This window comes from Macadamia integrifolia, chromosome 2 (assembly GCF_013358625.1).
Source record: "Macadamia integrifolia cultivar HAES 741 chromosome 2, SCU_Mint_v3, whole genome shotgun sequence".
NCBI lineage: Eukaryota > Viridiplantae > Streptophyta > Magnoliopsida > Proteales > Proteaceae > Macadamia > Macadamia integrifolia.
Window position 1 is genome coordinate 39,670,971 of NC_056558.1, and position 10,127 is coordinate 39,681,097.

Here is a 10,127-nt window from a genome sequence, read left to right on the forward strand (position 1 = left end):
GAATCGATCGTTCGAGTATTCCAAACAGCGCGGAAAAACGGGGCGAAGAAGGGCATGGATATTATATAGTATATATCTATCTATTGGCTTATTTGTCAAAGAAAAATAGATTATACTCATTTATTAGGGGAGGGTGGTGGGAATGGCTCCCACCCAGATGAAATTTAACTTTTCCCTGTGCAATTGAAATTGATGAATTGTCTTTAATATTAATGTTCCAGAGTATATATATATATATATATATATATATATATAACTTGAAAAAGTGCTGAACTAGCTGAAGTGATTGTCTAAGTAATGCATTCGAAAAGAGAATTTCAATTTTATTCAGAAACTGAGAACAATCGCAATAGAAACATGAGAAGTTTGTAAAGGGCTTACAATAATTAGTACAGATGTGAACCCTATAGCAAATCCCTCATTTATACGGCGTAAATAATGATCGAGCAGGGTTGATGTAGTTGCCAAAATACTTAACAATAGGCCACCTTCATTATTTCCAAACAAGAGAGAATTGCAGATATTAATTTACTAGCATTATAAAAAAAATAAAAATAAATAAATAAAAGAGAGAGAGAGAGAGAGAGAGAGAGAGAGAGAGAGAGAGGAAAATGTAACTCTGATACAAGAAATTAATATAAAAAGATAATGTACCCCAAAAACGTGTTGATGCTTGAATCTTAGTCAGATGCTCTATTGTGGCTTTCCCAGGCTTTATGTTTGGTATTCTAGCACCCATTTTATTCAAGTAATCAGCAATTTCCTTTGGCAAGTTGGCCTGCATAAGAATTTTGTGCATAGAAGAAATGATTTGTTGGCAACAACTTAAGGAACTACTTCCAACATATAGAACTTGACTTGTCTGATAGTTTAGAACATTAAAAAAGTCAACTTTTTTTAAATGAGCCATGTCAACAGAAAGCTGCTTCTGACAGGAAAAAAAAATTCCACTGATCATTATTCTCAAATATTAAAGTTTTCCGAGAATTGAAAGTTTTCATATTAAAGTTTGGGATATTTTGAGTACCTTCACGGATTCTCATAACCGGTCTCCAGAACTACCATAAAAACAAATTGACCAGTTTTGAAGTTTTGACCATAAATAATGTGATGCAGAAAAGCTAGGCACTCATTCCTTTCTGGGAAACTTAGTGAGATCAAGGGATTCGAATTGAAAAGGTCTAAAAGTTGGGCAGCAACAATCTTAGGCTCAAACCAGAGAGCACTTTTGACAATCACATAGATGAGAGAAATCACACCCTTATATCGAAAGCAAGAGTTGGAAGAGTTTACATAAGGAGCGCCATTTTTTAATCAGTTAGCCATGAGGCACGAGGCATTTCAACTGCTTAAATAATGAGGTAGGCCTCAAGAGCAACCTTCTAGTTCACGAACAAATACAATATAATCATAATTGCCTGGTCAGCTGTACCATATTATATGTAAATCTGGTAACAGTCCAAGTCAAACAAGAAGCAAGATTTTTTCTTTTTTTTTTTTTTTTTTGGGATGAAGAATAAACTCCTGTTTTGCTGGACCGGAAAATACATGTATCCTAGTTATGTTTCACCTGAATTATGTCAAATATGTGATCTTGGTCTTTTGGAAACCTACTAGAATGAAGATTAGGGTATCTCGACAATTTTTTTGAAGCAGAAACAAGATTCAATATAGAGTAAACTAAAGTTATAGTATTATGCCGCACCACTATGTAACCAAATGCGAACTTACAGCACTGCAATAATAGATCTAATTTAGCAACAGCTACTTTTAATCATAAATACAGGTAGAGCACATAGGAGCTTGGATTCATAAAGCTTTAAAAAACTGAATTAATGGTCTTAAGTAATGATCAAGAAACAAAAAGATTAGGAGTAAAGACATGTGGCAAGCAACACCATGAGCACATATCATATATAAAAGTTTTCTCATGGAAAAATAAATTATTACAGAAGAATCCAATACACAAATGAGATGATACTTACAATGTCAAATATATTGAATAGGAAGACGAAAAATGCATAAATAGAATAGTAAACCCATGGTTCTGCACCAAGTGAAGTCTCCGGGTTCAATATCTCTTTTACATGTTCCCAAAATGGCGAACCAAGAATACTGCCAAAGAATGCCCACATTAGAAAACTACAAGGAAATTTCTTCAACAACTTAGCATTTTGGAGATAAAGCAACCCAAAAAAAAAAATTGTTTCGAAAAATACTAAAGGAAATATAAGACCCGATCTTCAGGATCATAAGAAGCTACAAGAACCACATATTACATATTCAAGTGTTAATCAACCAAATTCAACAATTCCCTCTAACTCCATTAGAAATGAGAAAGATCTCATCAGACGATCATAATTAATAACAAAATGATTCATTTGGATGATTTGGAAAACTCTAGAATAGTAACCAGAAGTGGATCATTATGGCTATCCATTGGACATCTTTCATGTCATGGTACCTAGGTGGATCTTATCAAATAGCGTGCAGCACTGTGTTGCTACCCAAAAAGTGCTGGTGCAAAACAATTTTGTAAACTTCAGTTTGAACATTAAATTCAATCCTATCAAACAAATCAAGGATTTCTTAACAGTCATTGAAATTACTGGTAATTTGAATGAGGTTCCATAAAAAATTGTCAAAGTTTCAAGAATCTCCACATAGCTCATACCAAATATTGTGAAATACTCAAAATTTAATAACTTGGTACAAGGTTTTGATTTTTGACTCTCCCAGGACATACAAGGAAGTAAAACATGTGAAATTCACAAAATGCCAAACCATAGTTGTCACGGCGTCAAATCGATCCCAGGCGGTTGAGGGGTGACTAATCAATTTGGCGATGAATCACCCATTATGGCGTTGCCATGGCGGTCAAATCGCCTATGTGTCATTTTTTATTTTCCCTATTTTCTAAAGTTATTTAGTATGCTACTTTTTTATTTCCCCTATTCTCTAAAGTTATTTAGCATGCTACAAGCCTACAATATATACCCTATAACATATAAAACCAGCATTAAGCAACATCAAATCATCAAAAATCAACATAGCCCTATCAAAATCACCTTGCATTTTACAGGAAATCGACCGCTTAGTGAATCAGGCTTGACCTGGGGTCCATGGCAGTGCCATGGCGACCACCATTTGTGAGTCACGTAAATCGTAACACTGCCATGAACTTCTTTTTCTGCCAGGATGCCCGCCGCCTCTAGGCGTCGCCATGACAACTATGTGCCAAACCAAACATGATGACATCATCATTGAGCGGGTTGAGTACACATAAGAACATAACTGACTTGGATGTGCTATGAACTCAAGACTGGAAATAACTGGCTGGATAGCTGGGCCAATATAATCAGTTGGGATCCAGACCTTGCAACATCAAAGGCAGACCAGGTCTGGCAACTAAACAGATGCTTCACCGGCCAGGGATAAGGGTTCCATGGCAGGTTTTTTTTGGCAGGAAGTGAAATGTCATTCAGATCCATACCCTAGATTGGAACAATGATTGCAACCCATACAAACATGTCGTCAAGATGCACATATAACATCTCTCCATTTGGTTAGGGAGACAACCTTGCAAGAATGCTCGGGAATGCCAAAAGATATGTGGTAGTGAGAACAGGCTGCATTCCTGATGGATTAATGTTGAATGGGATATACGGCTCCACCTCTGTAATTAGGGAATCATCTCTGTCAAAAACATAGGAAGCCACGATTAGCATAAGCACATAAATATCATGTCTCCAAAACCACAAGAGAATGTAACAGCATGTAATTATATAGCACCGTAAGGCAACAGCAGAAGAAGCAAATAACAGGCTGTTCCTTGGATTCCTTAAAAACTAAATAAGACCAGGTTTACTGTTGTCATAAGAAGGCAAGGTTTCTATTTTTAAGTGATTGATAAATGGTAATTGGATTCGCATTCCTAAAAGTGCATACATACTCATTGCACCATGCCCTTCATGCGGCAAGTTTATCACATCCCTATACCCCTTGGCAAAAAGAATTTTGTCAAACACCTTCTAAAAGAAAACACAAGAATATTCAGGGGGCATTATCAGACAGCAAAAAGTACAATACATGGTGGTTCAATAGGTTGACTTGACAATGGAACTGTACATGAGAATAGACCAGAAGGCAACAATTATTTGGCAGTCTGGACCAGCACTGTCAGCCACCCCATTTGGCAGAAACTGTGAATGCAGGCTTCAAGCCCAAAGCATCATAACAGAAAACGGCCAAACTAAATAAAATTACAAGATGTTTCTTAAGGAATTTCTAATTTTATTGTGGGACTCCAAGAAGGAAAACTAAAACTAATTATTAAATAGCTTCCTTGTCGAGAAAGGATACCAAAACATCAGACTAGAAAGTAGAAATAAATGAAATTTAACCTTGCAGCAGAAGCAAGTTTGAAGCCATAGTATTGCAATTTGATCTTCCTGCAACCCTCAGTTACTACCACTGCCCACATAGTGACTACAGTGAAAACACCAAGTACTGCAAGTATATACGGCCACCAACTCAAGGCACTTCCTGCAATAAAGTGCATATAGAAACAGAACAAGAATCAGCATGTATCCTACATTGAAAATGAAACATACACCAACCTCTGATTGTCAAAATTAAAGGATCAAGCCATCAATCAAATAAAGTATATCACTCTATCCTACATGGTAAATGAGACTGATGCAGGAGCAATTTCCTTGTTTAGATAGTTTCCTAAGTAGAGTTAATTCCTATTTCCTGTTTTAGGTTGGAATCTTTTATTTTTATACATTTGCATGTAATCCTCCTGTTAAAGTCTATCGAGAGAAAGGAGTCTAGCGCAAGTCGCAGACTCCTCCCTTGAGAGTTTTCCTAGTGCTATTAAGACTGAATACAGTTAGAAGTTAGCAATTAGTATTAGTTTCCTATTTTATTCCATTTTGTTCTTTCCTATTCCTAGTAAGACTTATAATGGCTATTATATTTTATGAATGAAGGAGGGCAACCCTAATCTGATTGATTGGGACTCCCCTTGCCCCACAATCGCAGGTCTCTCTCTCTCTCTCTCTCTCTCTCTCTCTCTCTCTCTCTCTCTCTCTCTCTCTCCCCCTCCCTCTTTCCTTCGTCCTTGCTTTGGTTCTTTTACCCTGTTACAATCCATCTCAATCTCCTTCGTTCTTTTTTTTTTTTTTTTTTTTTTTTTTTTTTGTTATCGTCCCCTGTTCCTAGCGACACCTGACCAGTCATATCTGGTCTTCGATAGCCCCCACCCCTCTTCCTTTCTTCCTCACATTTTGGTCATGAGTCCCTCTACTCTAGGCAACTCTGGTTCTAAAACCTTGGCCCAAACACGAGAACCAAATCAAACTCAAGGATGGTCCTCCTTTTACCACTGGACCTGAGCTGCAGCAACTTTATTTCATATTCTGATCTTAATTTCGGGTGTCTCTCAGTCGGGGTCAACAGGCCATTGAATTTCTGGCCTCCACCAAAGGTCTCATGCCAAACCGAGATTGTTTGAGTGAGCTCTCTGTATGTTCTGGTTCTACCGCCCCATGGGTAAGGTCAAAGGTTGAAGATCTGGTGTTGTTATTTTATTTGTCACCATATTTCCTTCTTTACCAAAATACCCCTCCCTTTATACACGATCCTATTTCTATCCTTTATTTTTGATAATTCCTAGTCTACCCCTTCTCTTTAAATTTTTATTCCTTTTGTCCCAGCTCCTATATCCTTTATTTGTGATAATATTCTGTTTATTCGCATTTTTGCCACTCCCTCGTAAATTTCAAAATTATTGCAGAATTGTCCTTGCATGCCATCTTTGGCTATTTTTCCCTTGGGTGGGCCCATAAGCAATCTGAACTAGGTTATTGCATCAGGGAAGATATGGGTTTAACCTGCCAAGTTACCACTCCTAATCCAATGAACTATGGAGAGGAAGACCAGCATTTGGTCTTTTTGAATGTTCTACCAACACATATTTATTTAAAAATCTGGAGAGCAATTAGGGCAAAGAAACATTAAAAAGGGCAGCCCAAATAAGTTCTTAATGATCTCATCACCTACCAGAAAGCTGAGACAACATCTTATACAAAGTATCTGTGTAGCCAGTCAATATTCCAGCACATATGATTAAAGACGACCCTTGCCCTGGAGGATGCAAAACCAATTAGAGAAGGAAAAGACTGCCAGCCCAAAATGAGATGCAGAATGAAAGATAGCAAAGAATATTCATTAAGTAGCATATTTGAATACCCAAACAATGAATCCCACGAAAAAAAAAAAGCTACTGAGAGAGCCTCTAACTCATTAAGTTCCCACCATAAGCCACTAAAAATTCTCCCAGCATATGGAAAATGGCCCTCGAAATTCATTGAGGACAGTTGACTAGTTGAGCAACGTAAAATCAATGCTTTCATTTGCCAATTCACTGAATACACTACTTTACTAATCAAACATCTTGGTGCAATACCTTGATTTGCATCAGTTTGGTTCTTAGGTTATTTTTTACTTTTGACTTCTAAAAGGATATTTCTGTTTCTGATATAAATATAATCTTAATCTATTTTGAAAATACCAAATGACTTTCTGACAAAATAGATAAACATCAACTTAGTTTCAAACATGGGCTGCAAGGTGGCCCAAAAGAGGTATGGAATAAATGCAACAAGTATCAAACTAATGGTGACCGTGCTATTTTTAAATGTAAAGAAATTTCTTAAAATATAAGGGGAAATGAATGCTCCCTTGTGGCGCAGCCCTTGTGCCTAGATACAGAGGGCGACGAAATGACACCCCCATCCCTGTAAAACCCAAAAAAACCCACCCCTGTTGATGCCCATGTGCACCCCCTCATGGCCTCCCACGCCGGTGCAGGGGCTGCGACCAGGGTGCGTTCTTTTCCCAAAATATAATGACAGGAATGGACTTGTTTGAGTTGTTTCAATAGCTTCTTCTTTTTCCTTTAAAGAACCATCTCCTTAGAAGGCAGTGACCCTGCCGATCAAAGGCAAGGCCGTATGACGGAACTCTAGAACCACTTTCTCCTTTTGTTGCATCATGTTTTCCCACCCCCTCTGTTCAGAAGAACATGTCCCCGGAGTTCAGAGAATCCTAACATGCTTAATTTACCTATGGAAATAACATGAAAAAAAAAAAAAAGCATGGCATCTTAGGTGGATAACAAACTCCTTACGCAACCTGATTCATCTTCCTTATAAAGCAGATAACGAAGATGAGATCTGGAATCTTAATATCAAAAAGAAAAAAAGGAAGAAGAAGAAAAGAAAAGAAAGGCAGGACTAAAGAAATAAATATATTAAAATAGTACCAAAACCAGATTCCGATATTTTATCACAGATCCATGTCATGGTCATCGCACCACAGACCAATAAAAATGTTGTCACCATCACATGCTTGACTCTGCATACAACATAAAATTTTTAGGGCGGTAGCTCATCTTCCTCTCGACAAGAATTTAAGATGGAAGCAACCAAGTATGCAACATAACTGTGCCAAGCAAAACTTGAAGGACCAATTTAACTACTTGGTAACATTATCAACTGCCCTGCTAAGTTTGTGTGCAATTGAAAGGATGATACAATGTTTATTAAAACCACCATGACAAAGTACTGATTTCCATGCACATCAATATTCAACACAAAACTGTATGAGTAGTTCAATGGGAGACCAAGAAAACTCCCCAAGACATTAAAAAATGTGTTTCACTATAAAATAGCAGCTTGTCCAAGTGATAGAATCTTCATCCTAACAAAATTTCTTGATGCTGTGCTCGAACAGCTTACAATCACTATTTTTTGAGGGTCAAGTGAACATTCAAACAATAAATTGAAAAAAAATGTAGAAACCTCTAGCAGAAAAGGGGTTCTTGCATATGAACTCTTAGAGAAATTTTTGGTTGGCTAGATTAATGATTACATGGTTCACTTCTCTATCAATATAAACCAAATATAAGAAAGGAGATCATTACATACTAAAAGAAATTTTTATCATATCATGCATAAATATTGAAGATGATGAAAGAATTGGTAGGAAAAAGAGTTACATCCGGGCATTATTGATGGATGCACCACTACTTCATCACATAACAAGAGGAAGAAACGCGATAAAGTTGGTAAGAGGATCCACCCATATGGATGTCAGAATTTACTCATAAAACTAAAATGAAATTATATTAAGATCATATAACAAAATTTCTTTCATTCACAAGCTTTGATAACCCAAAGCCACTTCATCTTTTTTATGTTGCAGCCTTTTGTTCGGCAACAAACAACATGTAGCCAACAAGTCATAACTGAGTTCACTGTCAATAGACACATTACAACAACAAACTCGGCCTTATCCCAACTTAATAGACTATTGACGCATGAAAACATTTAAAATATGACAACATTGTTGGACCTGAGTTTAGTTAGTACTTCATTACCTGTGACTAGCTGCATAGATTGAATATGGAAGTGAGTAGCAAGAAAGTATCAGTGCTTCCAATATTGCAAATCCAAGTGAGATCCACCATCTGAAATGAAAAACAAAAGAGAAGGGGTTTGCAACCTTCAGTTATACCAAGAAAAGAAAAGGAACAATAAAATTTTATTCTAAGGATTCGCCTCACTGCTGAAGATGAATAACTAGACACACATATAACTCTTAATCTTCTCATGGCCATCTAAGCCTTCTTTCCGCAGCTTCACCAGGGAAGGAACAATATGACAAAGTACCTGCTCAAGAGATTCAAAAGTATTAACATATATGTTGGATGCATCACACAAAATACAAAGTGCAACAGCAACAATTCCTGAGAAGGGGCCTACCAAGTGTCTTTATGGTTACACAACAAGAAATAAGGGAATATATAGATGATATTATTTCTTTAGTTTGTTTTACTTTTCACAGAGATACCCAAATCTTTTTTTTATCAAGAAACTAGAATTTATTAGAAAATTTCCAAGTGGCAAGTCCTCCCCAGGAAAGCAAAAGTTACAATGAAAGGGGTGGGTGAACCCACCAAATTTAAGACGCACTCAAACCTTGAGATATCTGAATATCAATTTTGAAATGAATAACCTACACACTTCAAGAATGAGTAACCATATAAATGCAGACTCTTGATATACATATACAAAGGTTCTCATGATTTCCGCATCAGTACATATTTCTGTTAATCACCAAACTACAATTTGAAGATCAAAAGCACACCACTTACTAGGGAGTAGTTGAATAACTCAATAAGCTTGACCACTACAAAAACCAGACATGTCGATGAGACCATAGGTTCCAATACCCAAGTTCGGGGTCGCTATGGGCCGACCCAAATGATAAACAACTCAAATAATAGGGTTGCTGGAAATTCTGCAATTTATTGGAAGTTCAAGATTAATAAACAAGAAACAAGTTATGGACTTAAATGGAAGTGAATATATACATGGGGGTAAATCTGGAAATTCATAACAAGACAGGAAAAGAAATAGAATTACTAAGACTAGAGGGGCATTATTGTAGTTATAGATAGAGGGCTCACTTATATCGTGGGAGGTTGTGTTCAACCTCTCGATAGACAACAAACCAGTGGTGAGTTTTTGTGGTCACAGAAGCGAAAACTCACTCAAGATAGATCCAATGGAGCTGAAACATGAGAATATTAAACATACCAGCCCTCTTAAACCCAGATGAACACCACCCAAAAGATCAACTAAAGGATCAACAAGAGAAATCTTAAATTGTACCTGGCAGAAGAGAGGAACCAGATCTACAACTTGAGCTTAGAACTCCCAACTCATGCAACATTCTGACTTCTGGTTGTACAGTTTGAGTTGCCCTAGGGTAAGTCGATAAATCCCCAAAGGTCATCCCAAACTGATAGTAATTCAAGACTGCCAGGGTGCCAGCACCGTTGAACAGAGCAGGGAAAGAAAGAAAAGAAGAAAAATAATTAAGAATAGAATAAGGACAAGGAGAGGCTGCCTGAGGGAAGGAAGCGCTGACCCGATTGGAAGAATGAAAGGGAGGGAAGAGAACACCAGTCAAGACAGTATCTCGACCCTTAACTATCAAAGCATTGTAAATATTAGGCATCTTGCCCGGGAAAGGCTACATCCAGTACCAGACCA

At 37.2% G+C, this 10,127-nt stretch overlaps 1 protein-coding gene across 1 annotated transcript in view; it reads right to left on the reverse strand.

Moving 5' to 3' along the window:
- Nucleotides 1-312: 312 nt before the first annotated feature.
- LOC122090007 (preprotein translocase subunit SCY2, chloroplastic) overlaps nucleotides 313-10,127 on the reverse strand; it is an 18,726-nt gene continuing 8,911 nt past the window's right edge. Inside the window, exons 4-12 of the mRNA XM_042659821.1 lie at nucleotides 8,659-8,738; nucleotides 8,447-8,536; nucleotides 7,331-7,422; nucleotides 6,067-6,150; nucleotides 4,404-4,545; nucleotides 3,580-3,696; nucleotides 1,986-2,115; nucleotides 655-778; nucleotides 313-488 (exon numbers count right to left, since the gene is read on the reverse strand). Coding sequence (XP_042515755.1) covers nucleotides 328-488; nucleotides 655-778; nucleotides 1,986-2,115; nucleotides 3,580-3,696; nucleotides 4,404-4,545; nucleotides 6,067-6,150; nucleotides 7,331-7,422; nucleotides 8,447-8,536; nucleotides 8,659-8,738 — 1,020 coding nt within the window. The 3' untranslated portion in view covers nucleotides 313-327. The remainder of the gene's footprint in view (nucleotides 489-654; nucleotides 779-1,985; nucleotides 2,116-3,579; nucleotides 3,697-4,403; nucleotides 4,546-6,066; nucleotides 6,151-7,330; nucleotides 7,423-8,446; nucleotides 8,537-8,658; nucleotides 8,739-10,127) is intronic.